Raw genomic sequence first — 24,732 nt, 5'->3', positions numbered from 1 at the left:
ATAAAACATAAATGGATACATTTTTGTAACTCAGGAATATAGTTACTGCACTTAGCTAATACTTGTTGATATTATAGGTTTATACTCAGCATGTACTGGTTTTTTCACCGGGTGATATATAACGCTTAGTCCCCAGCTAGCTTTGGTTTTTTGATAAATTGTGTGCATTTAATTTTTTATAAAGAGTTATTATTTTTATTAGAATAGATAACGCCTTTGGCATCGTTAAAATTATACTGCCGTGAAAAACAGACTACAATATACATTGTTTGTTTTTAATTGTATAACAAAAATTAATTCAATATTAGATATATAAATAAATATAAAATTATCACGTTGTTATTGACATATATGTCGACGAAATTAAAGGTATTAAAACGAATACGTGTATCTAATAGTGCAAGAGCTTATCCGAAGGGTATCAGAATATTGAATATCATGATGATATATATATACTGTGTAGGTATGATCGCGTATTCATACCGTTCCTATTTGACATAAACCCTTCTAGTTTTTGTCCAATGACATAATTATACTGAATCACAATATAACCTCTATAAATTAACATATTAAAAGTTTAAATAAAAATAATGTATTTTTTTTTTACTGGCAACTTCAGATTGCAGTATAATTGATATTATTAAATATATTAAGATAGATCCAAAGCTAATGTGGTTCCACTGTGTGTGTAACATTTATGTGGTATTATATATGTATCGATGTGTAATTATACGTACGTTCTCGGTTTTAATGTCGTTCAATTACCGATTTGACAATAATAATAATAAAATTATATCAGACGTAATCGTAAGTATTGTAAGTGTTGAATAGACATCTTCCTCTAGATAGTAATCCGTGTCAATTCAAAAGTTTACTATGAAGTCGATTATTGTGTCCATTAATAACAAATCATGGTTATAAATGGTTATAAAACTAAAGAATAATATCGCAGGAGAAGTGACTTCTTAATTTATCCTGTTGGCAATGTTAAAATCCTCATATAAAAGTACATTTTATTCGTTTCATAATTAAACCGAACCCTGGCAAAGGAGAATAGCTTACGTCAAATAAATTATATATTATCTGTAAAATATATTTTTATCATCAAAATCTGCTCATGTTTACCATATTACTCATATAAGCAATTAAATTTAATGTTTTGTCATGTTTATTAGGCTTTGCGTAACTTTCTGTGTAATGACTACATACGTATGTATATGCATTTTAAATTGATATTAAATTAATAATATGTTGTTACGTATATTTATAATCTGTTGCTACGGGAAGTGCCAATAAAAGACAAAACATTAGCTAGTCATTTATACGTTTAAATTATGTTAATTCAAAATTCCGCTTAATTCCAATAATAATATACTTAATTTCGCTATTGTTTAGTGAAATTAATTTCGTCCGTAGCGACGGTAAATTAGTCCATGCTTTAGCTTGCTATTGTAATTTGAAAATTCAAATATATTTTGTCAAATAGATAAAACTATATATGATTTGTTTTAAGAACATTTAGTTAGATATCGTATTCAAAATATACAAAATAAACTATGAAATAATAAAATTGATGTTCATGGAATGTAGTCGTGGTATTAATAATGGCGTCATGCTTCCGTTACTTTAAATTGAAACTGTTTTAGATATAGATGTTCAATAAATTATTATTAAAGTTATGTATGGTTTTTTATTCGATTTCATTTTATTTGTAATGCGATAACAACACGATTGTTTTAAGAATAACTATTGAAATTTCTTTAAATACATATACCGACGTAGATTAAATTATATTTATTAAGGTATTTATTATTTTAACACAACATATCGTTTTTCAGTCAAATTAGTAGCTGTACTTTATTTACTATATAACAGTAACTTTTAAAGGTAAATTAAAAAAAAAAAATTAGACGTAGCTTAATATTTATCAGCATTACCGAAGACAAATTGATTCTCAGGAAATCCTGTTGCTCCTGTATTGTATATGGCAAATAATGATCCAGCTTCTGGTTCCTGAGCCTTTTGAACTGGATTGAGACCACGATTAGCTGTGGTCACATAAAGAATTGAATAGTCGTATCCTCCCCACATCACTGAAGTCACCTGACTGGCTGGTATCTTGTGCTGTTCCATTAATTTACCAGCTCTTGAATCTATTTTGATGACCTAAAAATAATAATAATATATATGACTATATTATAATATGTCTTGGATTGAAAGATTCTGATTTTATCAAATTCTGACAAACTCTTATTTATTTAAAGTTTATTATTTAATTATGATATTACCAGTCCACCACCATAACACGCTACCCATAGATTTCCATCTCTATCAATAGTCATGCCATCAGGAACACCAGTGACATTGTTTGCTTGGAAACTGAACAATACTCTTCTATTTTCTGAAATATATATGTATTATAACATTAAATTAAATTCCTTTTTCGTTATTTTAAATATTTAAATTTTACCACTTCAATGCCAGTTATTATTAATTACCACACAAGTTGTGTTACATTAGTAATTTATATTGGTGTGTTTGTAGTTTGGTTTCGTCATTTTGTTAAGATACATATTGGTTACGTTTTCCTTTTAAAATAAATTATCGATCCTTCAAAATGAAGGAAGCAATTATTATTCATAAATAACATGAAAAAAATAATTTAAAAGTAGCCCTTTTAAGTTTGACAACCAAGTCGTTAAAGTCTTATTTTGCATCAAATAAAGAAACGAGTTAACGTACATTCTAGAAACATTAAATTGAATTACTTACTTATAGTGCCAGTTTCTAAATCGAAATTGAATACATCAATGTTTCTTGTAGCCGAGTCGATATAAAACATGAATTTATTATCTGCAGTCCAAGCTATACCGTTTGATATTGACACGGGCCGTACTTTCGTTTCAGGATTAATGTAATCATTCTCTGTTATCATATACAGTGATCCTTGATCTTTGTCCACTGTTCCCATTTCTTCTTTACCCATTGTTCCTATCATAAAAAATCAATTTAATAAAAATCTTATTCTTAAAACTAGTTTTGTATTTTGAAACTTTTTCTCGTCACTCTCAATCGAATTTTTATCGATTAGAAATACATCGATAAATTGATTTTAATTGAAAACAAATATTTATGCACATACATGAGATACGATAAGGAAAAGTATGCTAATATAACAACAAAAAAATAATGAGTATATCTTTTTATCGTCCATCAAACATTATTATATACAAGCGACCTGCACCAGCTAAGCACGGGTGATATTTTGTAATAAAGAAAATGATATGATGTAAAAATAATTTATACTCGCTATATTATAATATATAAGCGCTCAGGAATAATGTAGCGTTCTAACAGTGAAAAAGTATTATTTGGTTACTGCGTTCCGAAGATTACATACAAACCAACAAAATTTACCTTTTTATATTATTAGTATAGATATAATCTGGGTACACTATGTTATTGTCCTACATTCATACTGCTTATATTTTATTACTGCATCATAATTTATTTTATAATTAAAAAAAAAAAAACATTTTAATTTCTGCCGTAGTTCACAATTTGTAAAATAGATAAAAAGAAATATATCTTACCAAGCCAAAGTCTTCCTTTAGCATCAACTTTTCCATCATTACATCTATTGTCAGGAAAGCCGATATCTACTGCACTAAGTAGTCTTAATGATGTATCTTCATCCTTCGCATCCCACGACAGAAAGTACACTTCTGTTCTAGACGTCACTAACACTAACTTGGGATAATCTTTTACTCTTATTACAAGACTAACTGGACCATATCCTGTAATCACATTGTTTATGATAAAATAAAAATAAAGCTTTAATAATAAAAATATATTTAAAAGCAAGCTTTCATATATTTTAGTTACTGAAGCAAAACAAAAAAAGTAAGCTTATGAATTAGATTGTATTGTCATGAACACCATAGTGTGTGTAAAATTTCAGTTCATTCAATTTGTACTTAGATACGAACTTAGATACGATTCATTTGTAAGATTTGACGCACGCATACGAATAGGTAAAGAGAAATAACTCCTTATTAATAATAATGTATGTACTACTTCTGTACTACGTACATAAGTAGGTTAGTAGGTATAGACAAAAAACATAATGTCGATAAATAGTATTCTACCTAACTTCTACTTGTATATATATTATTGTCATGAACACCATAAAAAATTTTGAAATATATATACTTTTCGTTCCAGATAATTACAAAACGTTTAAAATTCAAAGACACTTTAAACCTAAGTAAGAAATTAATAGGATCTTATATCACATAAAAAATGTGAAGGTAGCGGGTTTTAACCTTGACCCCTTTATCTTTCTCATTTTATATTTTTGTGAGCAGAAGGCTTATCTGATGGAAAGTGACTACCACCGCCCACGAACATCTGCAACACCGGAAGGCTTGCATGTGCGTTGCTGGCCTTTAAGAAATGAGCAGGCTCTTTTCTTGAAGGTTCCTAAGTTGTATCGGCTCGGAAAAACCGCTCGTTTCCACAGTGATTGCGAAAATCGCGCTGTGGTGGATTTTCGAATATAAAGATGGTGCGGATGAAACTTAGAATTCTGACATGATATCCGAAGGTTAAAACCCAGAGGTCGGGATTTATCCAAAAATTCCCCGTGAAAAATACAGTAAAAGATGCAGAGTGATCCAACAAAAAAACTTTCTCAGTGAGCGTTGTGGACGGAGTAGCTATGTTTAATTTCAAATCAATGGATTTCAAAACATGTTATTAGTAGTAAGTATCTTTTATTTACGGTACACCTATTTGAGCAAAGTAAATTTCTATTTGTAAGTACTTATATATCGTTTTTATTAATGCCAGTGTATTGCCAAAACGTCAATTTTACGCAAGTAAGTTTTACAAAATTATCATACGATTGTAATAGTTAATAACTCAACTTAACCGCAATAGATAAAATAAAGTATTTTTGCGATAAAGATAGTTTTTTCTCTTAGTATTTACGGTGGTTATTTTTAATGACTGGATATGTATAAAATATATATAAAGTATATACATTAATCTAGACAATTTTTCTGTTACTCGTGATATATGAATTTATGATTAGGAAAAATTCTAATACAAGGAGACCAGAGAGACTAGCCAACGGCGCAGAATATGTTATTTAAACTCGTTGTGTACAGATACGAGTACGTGCACCAACACAAGGGCACTTTCTATTCCCTCGCTCTCATAATCCGATAATAAGGCAAATCGAACACGATCTGTGGCTTTTTAACTAATGTAGCCGCTAGACTCAAGAGGGATTCAATATATATATTATGCCATTTGCCACACAGGCTTAATTAATTAATTAAAATATAATACCTCGCCTCATTGCCTCCACTGGTGACAGGAGGGCTGGTTCGTTTTTTGGCGAGAGGATCGGAATTGCGTTTCAACAGGGAAATGCTGCTAGCATTCTTTGTCAAGATTTTTACAGTAATTATTTTTAATTCCTATTTGTATTTATTTACTTTTAATTTACTAACTGGACTTAATGTTAATAATATTTCCAAATATATAAATATATATCAACATATTTGTGCGACATAAAACATAGGTAATGTACCTAATAGAATACATATTAAAATATTATTAAATTAAAATACCTATGTTCTTTCTAGTGATATTTCCTGTGTCCACGTCAAGTCTATAAACCTTTTGCTGTGAAATGTCTACCCAATACAGAGCTCCTTCATCCTTTGCAAAGTGTGGACCTTCAAAGTGTTCCCCACCACGATAAACCTATAAAAAATAAATTTTGTCAGGATTCATAAAACAAGACACTCGTATGGTATGATGTCGTTACTTTTCGATTGTCGTCAATTGTTGTCGTCGTCGTATTACGGTGTCCATTTGTAAATGAGAATAGCCATCCCTGCAGGATATATTGGAGCACAATCCCTGCAAATGTTTGCGCAAACACAGGTGCACTGTCTATTTCCTGTCCTTTATAATATTATGGGACATTAATCCGACGGACCTCACCGACTACGTTATGAGCCGAGGACCGATCTCGTAGGAGACACCCTCAGGACGATCGTCACTCTAGAGGTCGAAAGGGCTCAAACTTCAAACGGCTGAGTCTAGTACTCGCCCCAACGTCCGCTGACGCTGTGAAGGTCAATAGGGCCAACAGCTACCTATGCTCAGTATAACATCCTAAATTATTGCACTACTACATACACGATACAAAAAAAAAAAAGGACATGACCGGAAAGATTTCAGGCTCAGAATCAACGTACGTATATACATACTTAACGTAATTTTACAAAGAAACAACTTTTTACATATTGGATTTGAACCAACGATCTTGGAAGCAGAAAATTTTCAACCAATTAGGTTTAGAATATGTACGTAATAATAATAATAAAAAAAACCTAAACTATATAAAAACATCTGAATATTTCTACAATATGATCTTAACGAACGTGTGACAAGGTCGAGAAGTTACTGAGAAAGCTTCAATATCGTTATAAACTTGGTACTGAATATAGTACTTAGCCTTAACACAAATCCTAAAGTAAATGTAACTAACCTACTTACATTCTTTATAAGTGGTGTAGTCGACCTAAATGAACCTACGGTTATAATCACGAGGAACACAGTCAAAACAGTAATTTTTATCCACATGTTTCTATTCACAATAAATTCGTGTGTGCAATTCGTAAGTACGTCTCACTTGTCTCGCTGTTACTCGTTCAATGGTAAGATGTTGCTAAATACTTTACAAGAGCTGTGCAAACAGGAGATCGACCTTTAATTTCATCATTTCACGAGATTCAATTACTGTTTATAGTGCACCTTAAATTCATATAATATAATTTAAGCCTACTTTTGTTTCACAACGTTCTGTTCGTTTGGGAATCGTTACAAAAATAAGTGTTATGTATTACCAAACCATTACATACCACAAGAAATATACATTGCTAAATCATAACAAACTTTATTCTAGTAAGCTCTTACAAGCACTTCTGAATATTCATTTTAAAATATTTTCTTCCAATGTGGAAGCATTACACCATTTTTTTGCACTGAAGATTTACCTAGAAGAACCGACATGATACTCGCCAGTTAGGTATTTATAAAATAAAATAATATGGCTAGGTATAATGTTCTGTAATTAATTACAATTGTAATCTTGCGTTGACTAATTAACATTGGGTAAGTTTATTTATTAATGAATTTAACATACAATTTAAATCATTTCATTGGTAAATATCTGCAAAATTTTTATTATAGAATCGACATATCTTGGTCCATGAAGGAAGCTAAGAAAGCTTTGCCGGATTGGAAACTTTGATCAAAAAGGTTATCTGTACTTTTCATCTATGATTATAGGTATTAATTAATGACCTTATGCTATATAATATATTTCTTTTTTGTGTATGTAATGATAGTTTAATCAAACAGATAAAAATAAACATTTTTTAATTTCAAGCTTTAATGTTAAAACGTAAAGCGATAAATGTTTTTTTTTAAATAATTGTAGAATCTTTTCACATTTTCTTTACAATTTATACGATTGAATTGATTGATACAATTGAATACGAATCAGCGGTCTGTGAATCCACGGTCGTAACCTTCGCATCTCAGGAAATTATATCTTTTTGTAGATCAATAGAGTTGACTTCGATTAGATAAGACTTTTCATGATATATCCAATATTTTAACTATTCGTAATTTTATAATAAATATATAAAGCAGGTAAGGTATGGTTGTTATTATTGTGAATTACTGAGCGCAATATGCATTAAAAGAGCTAGGATGATCCAGTGGCACACACATGACTCTTAACCGATGATTGCAAATTCAAACCCAGGCAAGCAAACTGAATTTTCATGTGTGTGTATTTTTATAATTCATAGTATGCAGCGGTGAAGGAAAGCATGAGGTACCCAGTTGTTTGTTGAAAATCAGCCACATGTGTGTCCATAAACCTGCATTGGAATAAAAAAGAACAAAGTTTTTTCTCATAACGAAAGTAGACTTTAGCCCATCAGTGGGACAATTACAGACTGGTACCTACTTTACGGATTTTTTTGTAAGTAAGTTGACTGATGATTATGCTAAATGTCAAGCGGTATAATACAGTCAAAAAAATATCAGTATACCAAAATCCCTTTATTTAATAGGTTTTATTTTCGCATCGATGACCATATTTATAAATGTAGTACGTGTTTTTGCGCTACGAGCTTCACCATTGTCTCCTTAAATTGGGCTTCGACAATGAGCTATTAATTTTGTTCGCAATAACGCAATATAGTTCGCAAGTCATTCTTATTCAGAGTTGTGAATTAATATCGTTTGTTTCCGCGTGCTGCACGCTATAAACGAAAATAGAATTTCGTTCGTGTCACGAAAGAAATATTTTCGTAATTTTTTTTACTTATATAAGTACATACGTAATAAAAATCTACTAGACAAAGTATAAAAGCGCAAACTATGACAAGCAAAATCAAAATACATATTCCTCATTTCAGTAAGCTCATAAATCCACTTATGAATGCAAATTCTACCGAGAAGAACCGCCAAGAACTCGTTACCGTTACTATTTAAAGAAGTAGTAGAAGAAGTAGAAGAGTATATTAGAAGAAGTATTGACTTCCAGGCAGGAGACATAACATACATATATAATTGTGTTTGACTAACATGACTGTATTTTTAGATGTTGAAAAAGAGTACCTAACTACTGAGTTTCTTGCCGGTTCCTCTCGGTATAATCTACATTCCGAACCGGTGGTAGCTTTACCTACTTTAAATAGTTTGTTAAATGACGATTCAAAAGTGCTTGTAAAAGCCTACTCGAATAAATATTTTGATTTGATTTGATTTTCCAGCATCTTAAAATTTACATAAGTATGTATAAATAAGTGTATATACACTACAAGCACCTGTGTTAAGTATATTTTTATAATTATAGCTGAAAGTTAACTTACATAAGAGATTATTCCAATTTGAAATATATAAGCTACATGCTGATTTTAACGTTATTCATCTATTTTATGAATTAGTACATACATTTTGAAGTACACTATATACTAGTTTTCTTCATTTTCTTTTTGAAGTTTTCGTATAATATTATAATTTTTTCCTAAAAATTATATACAGTTTCAAACAGAAATATTTTTTTCATCGAAATTATATGAAATCGAACGGATAGAAGGAAAATTACAGTTTGTGTAATTATTATAATGATAATCACCTATTCGTTTTTATTCTATCTTCGCATCTTTTTATCATAATACATACAATTCTCAATTTACACTTAATTAAACATAAGTATTTATTGGAGTTATTGACGTAACTTGTACAAATAGTAAAGACTCTCGTGGGGCTATTACTGTTGAAGCAAAGCAACTGTTGCTATCAGTATATATAGTAATTTGGATATATGCAGTAGCATAATACTCCAAAATACTGATTTATCGACTGCAACACTTATCAATCCGCAACAAATATTTGTTAACAACAGTTGTTATGGTATAACCATAATAACCCCACTGAACTGAGAGGCCAGTGTCTTGAATACATAATTCCGAATTGAAAATTGCGTGTTCAACCCGGGTAAACTCCAATGAGATTTTAAATAGATACTTAATTTGTGTAAATATCGTAAAGAATCCTTCGACGACGACGTATTGGATTAAATTCTGTCATATGTATATTGCAGCAGTGTGGTGGAATAAGCTGCAAACTCTATACTCAAGAGGACAGGAAGCCTTAACTCCGCAGTGGGTTCAATACTGACTGATACAGTAGGTATTTTGTAAAAAAATCTTTATTTTGCTCCTCTGTAATTATGAATTGTAGCGCATCTTTTTCATAAAATGTTATTCAAAAGCCAGCTGACAGATCCTCTTAAACGTGTCATCCATATAACACACGACACTAGCACCTCGAGGTATGTTCGACGATGAAGACCGCAAAACTTAAGTTAGTTAAGAATACAATATCATAATTTTGTTAATGTGCCCACGCGAAATTTAAAACACAAACTTCCAAACCCCGTTTTAGCCCCTCAGGGATAAAGTTTCGTAAAATCCTTTCTTAGCGGATGTCTATATCTATGTCTATAAGGAACCTACCTACCAAATTTCAAGTTTGTACATAGGTGTTTCAGTTTCTGAGATTTCATGATTAATTAAAGTGAGTGGTATGTTACTTTTATATATGTAGATTAGTAAAAATCATAATAAATCCATTATTTTGGCTCCAAATTTATTTTAAATATTATTAAATTATTATAATTACAAAGAATTCATTCAGTCATTTTATGTCATTATTTATTTTAAAATAAAAAAGTATTAAAAACCATTACTTTTCTTTTTCACTCAGTCTTGTATAAACTGTGTTTTAATGTCAGAGACATTATACTTTGGCTTTTATTTGAATAAGATTTTTATAGCATTAGTTATTGTTCTAAAGGGATAAATCACGCATTAAACAAAAAAGCTAAAGAGGGGCAACTGGCAACACCGGTGAAGTAGATGTCAAAAACAAAGTCGGTGTATGTATCGTAGCGACGCTTGGGTTTTACATTTGGTTACATTTAGTTGTACAAGAATAGTTTGTGTATTTGGTGATTGAATAAGAAAGTGAATTAGATTATTCACTACAATGACAACTTTAGGCCCTAAGAAAGATGGGGGCCCAAATATTGAGTTCTTCCAGTCGGCGGAATCTTTGACTCAATTTGACCAAATTCGTGTGTGGTTACAGAAAAACTGCAAAAAGGTAAATAAGAGATGATGACTGACAATTACATTGTGATTGTATATCTTATCGTAAATAAATGAAAGTATTAAATATAAATTAATATCATGCTTAGCAATTACATCTGGCTTATAATGTGTAATATTATAAGTGGATTTTTGAAATAAGAAATTGTATTTTGCTTAATTTTTTTTTTTAATATTATTAACAATGTCCATAATTATGATTTTTAGCATGTCCAAACTGATCCACCAACCAAAGAGGGATTGGCCCAACTGGTCATCCAGCTTATTCAATATCAGGAGAATAAGTTGGGAAAAAATGCAACTGATCCTCCGTTTATGAGACTTCCAGTGAGTATAAGTAATTCTATACACATGCATTTGCATAAAGCAGATTAAATTTTTAATGTGGTGAAAAATTATTGCCAAATAGTCTAAGATAGAATTAAAAAAAAAAAAAGAATTTAATGAATAATAATAAAATGAGCCAGTCGCTAATTCAAAATCAAATACATGGCACATAATCATCAGAAAAATTGTTTATTTTTTATGTAATTGTACCATATTTTGTTTAAAATGCACACAATATAAATACACCATTTAATATCTTAACCCTATGGTGCTGTTAAAGTGACCATGATGTGATTTTTTAAAAGCATCATTTAATCGAGCACATAATCTCTTTAAACATCCAATATGATGATGATACTTTTCAAACTGTTGACAAACACTGTGCGGTACATATGCTTCCAAAATATATGGTATAGATCAAGGGAATGATAAGTGATGGTGAAACACTGAGAAAAGGCTAATAAAAAAAATATTACATTACATAACATTAAAGGTATAATATTTTATGTAAATTAACTAAATCTTTAATATTTACAAAAAACTAATGATAATACATTTAAAACCGTGTATGACGACATCGTTTAGAACAACATATTGGTTATATTGATCAAAATCAAAGGTCCCGGCTGAATGCTATATAACTGTCTTATCAAAAATATTGCTTTGTACGACATTGTTTACTACAAAATACTGCATTACATGACCACATTTGACTAATGTTTTTGGAGAATTATGTCTGTAGAACAACCAGCTGAGCCATATTGTAAACAATCACTACTGAAGCAAACGAGTGCATTGATGTAGATAGGTCTATTGCGATTTGTGCACTGGTTCGGAAGATGATATGAGATGAGAAGTTCAAGAAGAAAATGATGAACAATTTACAGTGGCAACTTTGAATGATGGTCTCAATGCTGTTAGTGTATTGCGCAAGATTTTTCTTTTTAATGAACAGTTTCACATGCAGGGAAATTATAATGATACGCTGATTAAACTCCAACGTGAATTACAAAATGTGTATACAAGACAGAAGTGTTCCAAACAAACTAAAATTACAGATTTTATGCATACAGGAAAATGACATTGTTCTTTCTTAATATGTATATGTTTTGATTGAAATAAACGAAATATAATTTAATTTCATTCATTAATATATTTTGCCTATGACCTACACATTCAATAATACCACTTCATAAAAAAAATAAGCATCACCGGTTTTTACGACTAAATATGAGTGGTCCCTTCAATGTCGTTATAACAGATTTTGACTGTAATTTGTTATCATTTCAGATGAAAGTATTCATGGACATGAAACCAGGCGGGTCCCTGTGCACGGTGCTCGCCACCATGTTCCGCTTCAAGTCGGAGCAACGGTGGCGCAAGTTCGACTTCCAGGTCGGTAAGGTATGCACCCGCACGCTGCCTCGCTCACCGCCCCCGCAGACCGCAGCCCCCGCCCCGCAGACCCGCCGCAAGGCATAACAATGCATCTATTGACACGTGTCTCGCGATTTATTATAGCACAAATAATAATTATTGTAATAAGTCATTGCACAATTGCACAGTCATTATGTATATTTTAAACACAAAAAATAACATTGCAGGTATTTTGTGCTATAAAACTTTTAAAGAATATATATTTTTTTCATATATAACAAGAAAGAAAACAACATAAAGTTAAATTCTATCTCATAATTGTTCACTTTCTCCAACAATATCTCGACAACGACCCTTTCGTTGTATAGCCTATTCCAATGGAAGTAGGAAAAAAGATAAACAAACCTCACATTTATTTGTTGTGATTTGCTAATAACTCAGCTATATTGTGTACTACTAAGAGTTTATGATTTTTATATCTTTATTTATAATACAACAGTATTACACTTAACTACTTATTTCCACTTTAATTTTACTTCCAAAATTCCGACAGTTTCGTCGACGTTCAAAACGCCATCTTTTCGCAAATCCATAGTGAATATCATAGATTAATCAAGCTCTCGACCAATGATATCGCGTCAATTGGCTGTCAAATTGGAATAAAGTGTAGGTGAAAAATTCTTGATCCAAATCCTAGTCATCCTATGTATCCATTTAAAAAAAAAAACAGTGTTCTTGGTTCATATGCATTTATAGGCCATTTTGTTCGACATAATGACTGGACATGATCTACGAATATATCAATGATTATAAAAGAAAAATATTACCTTAAAGAGAAAACCTGTTCAAATATACTTAATTTTTGACCTCATTTCATCACAATATGAATAGAATTAACAGTTCTTAAATTTAGTTGTTATGAAATGATTAAAGTATTTTCAACATATTTTTACAATTATGACAGTAAGAAAAACAGTGATTTACTTGATGGTAACCACCATCTCATCACATATTCAATCGCCAAACAGCAATACTTTGTATTGTGTTCCAGTTTGAAGTGTGAGTGAGCCAGTATAACAATGTTGGATGCGATGGGGTGGTCCATTTGATCGCCCTGTCTTCAAACTCAATAAAAAACCTACTACTGCACAATTTTTCTATCGTTCTTTATGTAAGAATTGTTATTAGTTATTAATCGCGAGACGCGTGTCGTTGCCCAATCGCACGATATTGTGGGTATGATATTATAAGTCATTAACAAATACATTACACAATACATTAGTAAACAAAATTACTATAATTTCAAATGAATAAATAATTATTTTCTTATAAAAAGTTTTACAACAGCACAATTTTTCCAAATATTAAAAGCATGATGTTTAGTTATTCAAATTCAAATAAGTCCTATTTGTTATTAATTCTTAAAAAAGACAATTTAAAATATCAATTTACAATATGAACAAAATTTTCTTGGAATTGTTACAATACTTTAGCACCAGGAATGTTAAATTTAAAAGAATTATAAGATACACGTTTTTTTTTTACTTTTTGTAAACTGAAAGCACAAGTGATACATTCAAATTGTACACATTATGATTGTTATTAAAATATATTCTTGTCTAAAGTCCGGCCGCTGAGAACGTTCACTGAGAGTCTTCGTGACGTCTAGTCTGTCGGTTGATCGTGACTAAAGAATGCTGATACTCAATAACGCAACTCTCAGCATCTGGACTTCAGTAACACTTATCACAATATCCTGAACATCTGAATCTGTATATATTCTTTCATTTCACGTGCTCATTTCATGCAATGTTCCATTCTGTTTGGGATCTCTGGGAAATAAATGTGGAATCATTTGTTTTTTAATAAAACAAAATGTTTGTGTTACATGTGTTTTCATAACAGTTTGTTTCTATCACTAATTATGTGAATTGGGATTGTGACTCACTTTTCATTGTTGCATGTTTTTTTTTATTTACCTCTTACAAACTGTTTGCTTAAAATATTAATTGTCAATTTATTTTTTATAATTAAAATTAAAATAATTGTAAAGATCGATATGGTTGTACCCATTAAGATAAAATTATGAGAGCTATGAATTTTCTCTGATAAAATAGTTTTTCAAAATATTTTGAGATTAGAATTATGGATAGTATCATCTGCTAACACTGTACCCTCTCTTCTCTTCCCCTCTCCCTCTTTCTTCCATTTGCAGAATCCGTCCCGAAAAGACTTAAACGTGCAAATGATGATGGAAATCGAATCTTCTCTCCTGGGAGCTGAAGTAATACGCTCACCCTGCATCTTCATACGCCCAGAAGTAGACAAAGCCACTGCTAATAAAGTCAAGGATATCATTGTCAATCATCAGGGAGAAATTTGCGGTGAGTCATATTGAAGTTATTTTTTCAAAAAATCACATAATACATACATATTTAAAGTTTAAGATTAACCGCAATTTTTAACGGTTAATATCTCGGTTTATTAATTAACATAATTTAAATACCCTTTATTTAAAGTTTTTTAATAACAATGTATTTTTTAGAGGACGAAGAAGATGCAACGCATATAATTCACCCCGCGGTAGATCCTCTGGAGGAAGAGTACGCTCGGCCTGTATTCAAACGTGGGAACAGCGTTCTTATACACTGGTACTACTTCCCCGACAGCCACGACACCTGGGCACAGTCTGATCTACCGGCAAGTGTTATATGAATCTTATTATTATACGTCATTGATTGAACGATATCGACTCGAAACTTGCCTACTTTTGCTGAGATTAAAAGAAATTCAATATATTTTGTGCCGATATAAAAATATAAAATTGTTAATCCCCAAAACTTAATTGCTTAGAGAGGGTACCAAAATTAATCAAGAGAACAACTCCCCTCATGTAGTTATATTGATAATTGTATGTGGCAGGTGGACGTGCCCGAGAATGTGAGCTGGGAGTGCAACCGGGCGGAGCCGTGGCGCGTGTCGGCCACGTGGGCGCTTGACCTGCCGCAGTACAACGAGTGGATGAACGAGGAGGATTACGAAGTCGATGTCAACGGCAAGAAAAAGGTGAGGCAGTACTCGCAATGAGATTTGTAGCTAGCAATACGTTCATAGTATATTAAAACACATAACACATTGGATGCAATTTATTACAAAAAGTCGAGGCCTCTTAACAATATCTTTAAGTATCTTTCGTAATTTTTTTTTTTTAGAAACGAATACTTTTTTGCAACGGTAAATGTAATTAGTGAGTTTAGTTTTTTGATAGCATACCTTGAGAATTAAACGTTCGCCCCCTGTCTATTTCTCTGTGATATTAAATATATGTAAAACTTATGTAATATTAAATAATTACAAATCGACAATGATTAACCGCTCAGTATCAGTATTTCAGTATCCAAACCGATTGATAGAGGATTGGTAATGCTTCTATATTGAATAAAGGAATTCGATTTGATTTGATATTTGCAACAAAGATTTGTTCTTTCTTAAATTAAACCATTCGTAAAATGCTACGGAACCCATTTTAATTCTTCAAAACCTTATTTGTATTTTTATACTAACTGTACATTTTAGGTACACAAGTTGAGGCTGTCCGTTGACGATCTAATCCCCGGGTCGGAGCCGTCAGGGAAAAGTAAAAAGGGTAAGAGGAAGCGATCTCCATCTCCGCCGCCGCAGAAACACGGGAAGAGAAAGAGGTACGAATAATTGAGCTATTTCACGAATGACCGATTATTATTTATTATAACCAAGAGCTTTATTTCGACATAAAAATGCTTTTCAAACACTAAATATACTTCATTCGTGGACAAAATCTAGTAATTATGTGTGTGTTTTTATTCAACTTTTGGTTTAGTCGTGTGGCGAAGCGTCGCGATAACGACGGTGATGAAGAAGAGGATAACGCGTCCAGAGACAATACTGATGTCGCACCCACACCTGAGAGCGAGCGGTCTACTGACAGTTAGTTTAATTATTTGTCAGTTAACTTTATTATTCGAGTAACCATCAAAATTTCCCTAGCTTATTTTTATCAAATTATTTTGTATTTTGTTGTAAATAACAATGTAAGAGTTCTGTATGAAATCAGTTTTTTTTATTTAAATATAATAGAAAACCTTAATAAATGTGCCCACCACTGCCCTGTGCACATAGACATTGGCACTGTGAGAAGTCCATGAATTATTCACGAATGTGCCACATCTTCGATATTTAGTCCCGCATAGTACATTAGCCGTTGTCCCGCAGCGCCGGCGCCGGCGTCGGGCGCGGCGGAGGCGAGCGCGGCGCCCGACGCGCCCGCCACGCCCGCGCCCGCCATGGACGCGCACGACGACTCGCAGGGCAAGCACAGCGACTCCAACACGCAGGTAACTCCCCACACGCCGGCGCCGCGGCGGGGGACGAATAACATGTTTTATATTATTTAAGTAAAACGGAACTATAAATAATGATTAACAGATACACCATTTTATTTCAATCGATGCCAATTTTCTACACTCAAAAAAAACATGATTGGATTATTATTATTTAAAGAAACAAAATTTCAAAGCTAAAAGAAATGAAATATTTAATTCAAACTCATAGTGGTAAAATAAAACTTAATAATGATATCATCAGGAGATGCTAACTAAGGAAGAGTTGGAAGACAATGTAACGGATCAAACTCACCACATCGTAGTGCCGTCCTACTCGGCGTGGTTCGACTACAACTCCATACACACCATCGAGAAAAGAGCGTTACCCGAGTTCTTCAACAATAAAAACAAGTCGAAGACTCCCGAGATATATTTGGCATATAGGTTTGTTTTTTTTTTTTATAAAAATGTGTATACTGTTAATAAATTAAACTTCTGCTCAAGTGTAAATACAATAATTGGTAATAGTTTCTAATATATATATATATATATATTATAAATTAAATTACATTAATAATTTAACAGTGTATTATTAATTCTTCTCTAAATATTGCAATATAATGTTAGAATTGCTTCATTTTTGTAGCACCGTAATATAACTTTATAATGTTGGCAATGTCAAAGACAAAACCCAGTCAAAATGTATCTTCAGACGTCGGCTACTTTCATTAAATGTATGCATAGAAAATCGTAAAGCTTCAAGTGAATTTTTCATTGTAAACAATAATCCATGTTCACACATCGGCCGTCTCCCCCAGGAACTTCATGCTGGACACGTACCGCCTGAACCCGACGGAGTACCTCACGAGCACGGCGTGCCGGCGCAACCTGGCGGGCGACGTGTGCGCCATCATGCGCGTGCACGGCTTCCTCGAGCAGTGGGGGCTCGTCAACTACCAGGTCGCGCTCGCGGATTTTATTTTCAGATACATGTTGTCTTCTGTTCCTCATTGTGGTGTGACGTCATAAAATGTACACTATAAAAATAATTTGGTGTGTCCTAGGTGGAGACAGAGTCTCGTCCGACCGCCATGGGCCCGCCGCCCACGTCACACTTCCACGTGTTGTCCGACACTCCGTCCGGTTTGCAGCCGTTGCAGGCGAGACCTACTCAACCTAGACCAGGTAAAAACATGAAGCCGATAGTATCTATTTTCAATGTTCTTCGACTATAACTGCCATTTTAGATAATCGCTACCTATATGCTAATGATGATCTGAAAAATAATCAAATTAATATATTATATTTTTGGTACTCTATCAACCAGAATTGGTATTAGGTAATTTAACAAATACTGCATAGTGGAAATCTCGAAGTTACTTAACAATACAATACCGTGTCATCACGGCTCATCTTAGGTCTAGTTCGCAAATTTGTAATGTTTCAGCTTGAAATGTTGCAAGAGTACGAACAGTACATGTACCACTAAATTGTTTTACATATGCTTTTGCTCTTGATGAATAGCCTTGAAAACCTTTTGAAATTTAATATCATGAACCGTTCGTATAACTCGATACACTACTTTTGCGGCGTATTCCAGCAGAGAACGTAGCGGTGCCGAAGGTGGAGGCCGGCCTTCCCAACGGCGCGGATGCGGGCGCGCCCGTCAAGCCCGAGCCCAACGTTAAGGCGGAGCCCACCATCGAACTGGGCACCGCACCTGGACTCAAGATGGACCAAGTAACTTGTTTAGATAATATTGAGATGTTATTAAATAACCAAAAAAAAATTGTAGACTTCGATGTTTGGAATAGTTTAAATATGATGATTGCCCGATTTTGTTTGTATATATTATACTTGTATCTATATATGAACGAAATTTATGCTATTTCTACTTGCCTTATAAAAACAGCAAGCATATAAGTTTGATATATCTCAGTACCGTGGAGGAGCCCGGGGGCGCGAATGGACAGAACAGGAGACCCTCTTGCTGTTGGAAGCACTGGAACTGCACCGAGACGACTGGAACCGCGTGGCGGCGCACGTGGGCTCCAGAACACATGATGAGTGTATCCTGCACTTCCTACGACTGCCCATAGAAGACCCATATTTGAATGATACCTCAGCTAGTAAGTTATTTTAGTCATAGGGACATAAATAATAGTTATAAGGTATATACCAATCAGAAATCAGTATTGTATGTATAAACATTTGTCTATTGGAAAGGTAAAATCTCTATGGACATGTTCAAAGTTGATGTAAACTAATTTATACCCCTAAAAATAAGTTGTAATTATTTCAGTGTGCACTGAGTCTAAGAGTAAAATACAAAGATCAAAAATATTTTTATATTGTAAGTTGAATTTGAATATTTATACTCACTTAAATGTTGTTTTTTCGCAGGTGGTGTCCTGGGTCCATTAGCCTACCAACCCATTCCATTCAGCAAGACCGGCAATCCCGTGATGAGTACAGTTGCGTTCCTGGCTTCCGTAGTCGATCCGCGCATCGCTTCCAAAGCCACTAGAGCTGCTATGGACGAATTTTCTGCTATTAAGGTAAACATTTTATGAAAATTATGTTTGTTTACATTCATATAAGCCCTAAAAGTTAGTTATTGTAAAAAAAATGACAATAAATAAATTGTTACTTTACAGTGGACTCATCAGGTTGAGGATTTTGATCGTGGCTTAAATTAAATTAATTTTATTATGTAAAGTGCTAAAATTTGTCCGCGGTGACGTATCATGCTAGTGACATTGCACAGGACGAGGTCCCGGCGGCCATGATGGAGGCGCACGTGAAGGCGGCCGGCGCGCACGGGCCCGCCGCCGCGCTCGCCGCCACCGGCATCGCCGGCACCGCGCCCGCCGCGCCCGCAGGTACCGCCTCCTGCCCCGCTATTAAGTTGCATACCACTTTTGGATCATGCCTCGAATGTTTTGTTATGCCTATTAGTTCTATAACATATATTCAGCTTCATATGTTCTCTAAATCTAAATATGATAAACTTCAAATTTGCCTTTTATTCTTAAAAGGCACTGGTGGTACAGTTTTGCTAAAAATAATTGATTTTATGAGAGATTAATGTTCACCCGCAGTAGAGAAAAAAGAAGGATCAGAGGTAAAACAAGAAGCAATGGAAGTGGACGGAGAGGGCGAAGCGAAGGTGAAGGAGGAGCCGGCGGAGGCGCCGCCCGCAGACGAAGCCAAAGAGACCAAGGACGATGCTACCCCACCGCCAGGTTAGTTGGGATAGTCAATGATGATTAACAATTGTACGACACAGACTAAAAATTTCAATCTTGAGCTTTTGTCGTCCTCATTCACAACTAAGCATCACGCTGAACTGAAAATAAAAATATAAGCAATAAGTCCTTGCTCGTTACATTTTTAGCATACATATATTTTTTATATAAAAAAATAAGTATTTTTTTATATCACAGCATTAACACATTTGTCAATCAATTCTTCAAAAATTAATAGTTGTAGATGTGTTCAACACAATTTGATAATTATTTTATATTCAGTTATATAAATGTTAAAAAAAAAACAATTTAATGCTAAATTTAAAAACGAAATTGATTTAACAACGCAACAATGCAATAAAAAAAAATAAACAATGACAACTTTAGTCATGACTGTGTGGTATGAGCGAGAGGGATAGCAAAGTCGAACGTAATTCCGTCTTACTTTTCCCAGTAGCGTTGTTTACTGAAAAGAACAATTTATAGAACAATGATAAAATATATACTAAGTACTGTTTGGAACAACAATTTTTGAGTATAAATTAAATTTATATGCCTGAAAGTCGTCAAATAATAACACCACACTTATTTATCGTCTATAATTTTGTGTTCTCGTTACATATTATATTAAATTGGCGTTTTGTACGGGAGGAATATAAAGTCATGTTTTTTTTTTGTAAAATATTTTAAATGAATCTAAGTATGCACCGTTGTTATCTATGCACTTTTGCCATCTCATAGGTAGTTTATTGATCCCTTTACTAAAAAAAAAACCATGGGGGCATGAATCAATAAACTCCTTGAAGGCGGTTTGGACTGCCGCATCGGAGTTGAATTTTTTTCATTGTCCAAATAAGTTGTCCAAATTCCGTGTGGTCTTGCGTTGTCGTGAAACAGTAATGGCCTAGAGCTACTGACCAATCTCGGTTGTTTAACAGCTAGTTCTTCCTTAAGATATCTGCCGTAATCGTTTGGCCAGATTTTACAAAGCTGTAGTGAACGACACCGGCACTAGTTCACCAAACATTCACAAGTAACTTTTTCCTGAGTAAATTTTCGTTTAGGGCAATATTTGGCTGGGTCTCCAGGGTTCAGCCATTGCCACGGGCACTTCCGATTATCGTACAGTATCCACTTTTCATCACAAGTAATGATTCGATTTAAAATACCTTCATTTTTGTTCGATTCACTCAATTCATAGTTCAAGTTTTTTTTACTTTTTGCTTGCTTATCGAAATGCTTCAAGTGGATTAATACAGTTTTATCACTTATCCCGAAGCCTGCAGCTATCTCTTAAGAGCTTTGCGATAGATCCGCTTCCACAATAGTCTTTAATACTTCATTTTCTACTTTGGTCTGCGGCCGTCCACGGGTTTGGTTCTGAAGGTCGATATTTCAAGAACGAAAACGTTGAATCTAAAAACGTACCGTGCCTTCTTTTGCGACACCAGCGCCGTACACGTCATTAATCCTTCGAGCTGTTTCTGCAGCACTGGTGCCACGGTAGATCTCGTATTCGTAAATATACCGATATTTCATGTTTTCCATTGTGCGGTAATAAGCGACGCCAAAGAAAAAAAGAATGAGGAAAAAACAAATTTATGACGTTTCCAAAACTCAAATGTACCAGTTAAATGAATTTATAAATTTGAGTCTGAAATATCCCCTCTTTGATTAAATTCTTAATATTTCAGATCAAAGTGGTTAGTACGTTAAGTATGTAAAACGCTAATTTCATACCTAAGGACCTAATACAATATATAATAACGCCTTGTATATATAATATGTACATTTTATATATGTTTATTTTAAAGAAAATATTTATAGTGATTAATTGGCAAAAATTAAGTGATACAAAAAATGTATTGCATCACAGAAGCGCCAGCAGCGGTAGATTCCAAGGTACAGTCAGCGGCAGCGGCAGCTCTTGCGGCTGCCGCCGTGAAGGCGAAGCATCTCGCGGGAGTCGAGGAGCGCAAGATAAAGTCCCTCGTGGCTCTTCTCGTCGAGACGCAGATGAAGAAGCTGGAGATAAAGTTGAGGCACTTCGAGGAACTCGAGGCAACCATGGAGCGAGAGCGAGAAGGTCAGGATTTAAGTCACATACTAGGCATTTTAGTTTCTGCCGCGCTCTACCCGCTTTCTACTTTTCATCGTTCCTGACATAACGAAAATTTTCTAGGTCTCGAGTATCAACGGCAACAGCTGATACAGGAACGTCAACAGTTCCACCTGGAACAGCTGAAGGCGGCCGAGTTCCGGGCGAGAAACCACGCTATTCAAAGGTAAAAAAAATCGTTACAAGGCGATAGTCTGGTGATTCCTTCCCATCGATGATGAGCGAGAGCATAACGTGTTCGCCGTTCCGTGCGCAGACTGCAGGCGGAGTCGGGCGGCGTGGCGGCGGCGGCGGCGGCGGCGGCGGCGGCGGCGAGCGCGGCGCCCGGCGCGCCCGACGCGCCGCCCGCAGACGCGCCGCAGCCGCCGCCCGCGCACCACGCCTGAGCGCCGCGCCGCGCCGACACCTGCGCCGACACATACGCCAACATATGAGCGACCGGGCGCGGTGTCGCTACGCGTGACGATGCGGCGATGCCGACGAATGGATATTTTGTATGATATCGGTGTGGGAATTATGATGTTAATGTATGGAGCGCATTTAAATTATTACTCGTGTATTCCAATTTTTACAAATTTCGATAGATGAGGAGAAACGAGTTTATCGGGAAGAACTTATCAGGTGTTGCGTTTGTTTGTGGGTCATGTTGTGTCTGATGAGGTGAATCTGCTGGCTATTTTTAATTGACCTATATAAGTAATGTTAGCAAGATTAAATATGAGTTACAAGGAAAAGCGTTATCAATAAAACCTAATTATAACAATCAGAATTTAATATTAAAGTGACGATAAAAATTCATCACGTACTTATAGATGATGAGTTCCGTTCCGATACACATCCTGAAAGCTCGCTGATAACACGTGATAAATTGTTTCTTGAAAAAATTATCACTCATCTAAAATTCAAACGTGTATTATCATCATAAATCAATTAAATTGTTTATATAACAATACACAATACAATTATTATAAATAAATTTTATTAGAAAAACGGAAACAATGTAAATTATTTGGATAATTTTTGTTAAATAAAATACATTATGAAGAATAAAACAAAAAATATCTATGATTACGAAATTATGCGTTACATTCGTGTCATTATCGTTGACAATGTATATCGTTGATAATTCATGGTATTTTGAAGTCGCGATAAACTGCAAATTAAAAAAAGGATCGTAAACGTATCTTAGTAATTATCTACTAAACTCCAATCATTATTTCGATGTATGTTATCTTTTCATCTTTTTTCATATATAAATAAAAAATATACATAGAATCTCTACTAGCATTAAATACCGTATAATTTTATTATTGTAAATTGATTAGCGATGATGATTACCTGCATTTTTGCGATAAAAACAACTACATACATAACACCATTTTAATTGCTTATATTTAATATAGTTTTAATTTTTATTTAAATCAAAAAGTCCCCGTACGGATTATACATATAATTTTCTACTCTGCAAAAACTGACAATTCTCAGAAGATACATGATTCATACCTAGAATTGTCTATATTTCAATAGAACATATTTCGATTAATGTATTAATTATTAATATAGGATGTTATTGAAGTTTAATTAGTCCTTTTGCATTGAGTAAACTGTAAATAGATAAATAAATGTGAGCTCGTAGGAATCACCTATAACGTCATGTTATAAAATAAATGATAAATATGAATATGTGTTTTATTTAGGGTTGGAAATGAAATATTCTATTAATCCAATATAATTTTAATAATATCCAAATAACATATTATAATTATTTTTTTTTACATTAGCAGCCTGTAAATTTCCTACTGCTGGGCTAAGGCCTCCTCTCCTTTTGAGGAGAAGGTTTGGAGCATATTCCACCACGCTGCTCCAATGAGGGTTGGTGGAATACACATGTGGCAGAAATTCGTTGAAATTAGACACATACAGGTTTCCTCACGATGTTTTCCTTCATCGTCGAGCACGAGATGTATTATAAACACACATTAAGCACATGAAAATTCAGTGGTGCCTGCCTGGGATTGAACCCGAAATCATCGGTTAAGATGCACGTGTTCTAACCACTGGGCCATCTCGGCTCATTATAATTTAATTAATAAATACATTTGTGAAAAAAAAATCTTATTTTAATTACGTAAGACTATAATATAAATTAGCATATTTTTTTTTTATGATAAGTGATTATCAATTTTGAATTAATAATAATAATGTCGATGTATCCTTTTAGTATCGGAATATTTTAATACTCTATCAAAAAATCAAAGCAATATAGTTTTTGATATTGTTTTTTTTATGATATCGGTAGTCGGACAAGCAAATAGGTCCCCTGATACCATCAGGTGGTCGCCCATAGACAATGGCGCTGTAAGAAATATTAACCATACCTTACATCACCAATGCGCCACCAATCTCGGGAACTAAGATTTTATGTCCCTTGTGCCTGTAGTTACCCTGGCTCATTCACCCTTCAAACCGGAACACAACAATACTGAGTACTGCTGTTTGGCGGTAGAATATCTGATGAGTGGGTGGTA

The 24,732-nt window shown here is 33.8% G+C and overlaps 2 protein-coding genes across 4 annotated transcripts; one reads left to right on the top strand and one right to left on the bottom strand.

Moving 5' to 3' along the window:
* Window positions 1-1,805: 1,805 nt before the first annotated feature.
* On the bottom strand, window positions 1,806-6,789 carry LOC113401637 (regucalcin-like). Its single transcript, XM_026641629.2, has 6 exons — window positions 6,577-6,789; window positions 5,640-5,775; window positions 3,594-3,797; window positions 2,773-2,991; window positions 2,289-2,401; window positions 1,806-2,166 (listed from the first exon to the last, which is right to left on the bottom strand). Exons 1-6 carry the CDS (start codon window positions 6,661-6,663, stop codon window positions 1,918-1,920), a joined length of 1,008 nt encoding a protein of 335 aa, XP_026497414.2. The 5' UTR covers window positions 6,664-6,789; the 3' UTR covers window positions 1,806-1,917.
* A 3,719-nt stretch (window positions 6,790-10,508) lies between these two features.
* LOC113401630 (SWI/SNF complex subunit SMARCC2) lies at window positions 10,509-23,138 on the top strand. Of its 3 annotated transcripts, none has more exons than XM_064217986.1 (20): window positions 10,509-10,767; window positions 10,980-11,099; window positions 12,390-12,503; window positions 14,692-14,860; window positions 15,022-15,176; window positions 15,399-15,542; window positions 16,053-16,177; window positions 16,336-16,442; window positions 16,728-16,849; window positions 17,100-17,281; window positions 17,656-17,797; window positions 17,902-18,022; window positions 18,441-18,577; window positions 18,777-18,966; window positions 19,241-19,395; window positions 19,605-19,719; window positions 19,939-20,082; window positions 21,962-22,171; window positions 22,268-22,370; window positions 22,461-23,138. In XM_064217986.1, exons 1-20 carry the CDS (start codon window positions 10,651-10,653, stop codon window positions 22,588-22,590), a joined length of 2,802 nt encoding a protein of 933 aa, XP_064074056.1. In that variant the 5' UTR covers window positions 10,509-10,650; the 3' UTR covers window positions 22,591-23,138. The 3 variants fall into 3 exon arrangements, with proteins under 3 accessions (XP_064074056.1, XP_064074057.1, XP_026497403.2); XM_064217987.1 differs by having other exon boundaries at window positions 12,390-12,494; window positions 18,438-18,577; window positions 22,461-23,137; XM_026641618.2 differs by having other exon boundaries at window positions 18,438-18,577; window positions 22,461-23,137.
* Window positions 23,139-24,732: the final 1,594 nt, after the last annotated feature.

This window comes from Vanessa tameamea, chromosome 20 (assembly GCF_037043105.1).
Source record: "Vanessa tameamea isolate UH-Manoa-2023 chromosome 20, ilVanTame1 primary haplotype, whole genome shotgun sequence".
NCBI lineage: Eukaryota > Metazoa > Arthropoda > Insecta > Lepidoptera > Nymphalidae > Vanessa > Vanessa tameamea.
This window is presented reverse-complemented; position numbering and strand designations above follow the sequence as displayed.

Excerpts from the sequence above, each read along its gene's own strand:
- LOC113401637 (XM_026641629.2), bottom strand. The coding sequence starts at position 6,663 with ATGTGGATAAAAATTACTGTTTTGACTGTGTTCCTCGTGATTATAACC. Across the intron at positions 2,402-2,772 it reads TTTAGAAACTGGCACTATAA|AAAATAGAAGAGTATTGTTC; the intron begins GTAAGTAATTCA and ends TATATATTTCAG. Across the intron at positions 2,167-2,288 it reads CGTGTTATGGTGGTGGACTG|GTCATCAAAATAGATTCAAG; the intron begins GTAATATCATAA and ends TATTATTTTTAG.
- LOC113401630 (XM_026641618.2), top strand. The coding sequence starts at position 10,651 with ATGACAACTTTAGGCCCTAAGAAAGATGGGGGCCCAAATATTGAGTTC. Across the intron at positions 18,578-18,776 it reads CTGGACTCAAGATGGACCAA|TACCGTGGAGGAGCCCGGGG; the intron begins GTAACTTGTTTA and ends GATATATCTCAG. Across the intron at positions 18,967-19,240 it reads TTTGAATGATACCTCAGCTA|GTGGTGTCCTGGGTCCATTA; the intron begins GTAAGTTATTTT and ends GTTTTTTCGCAG.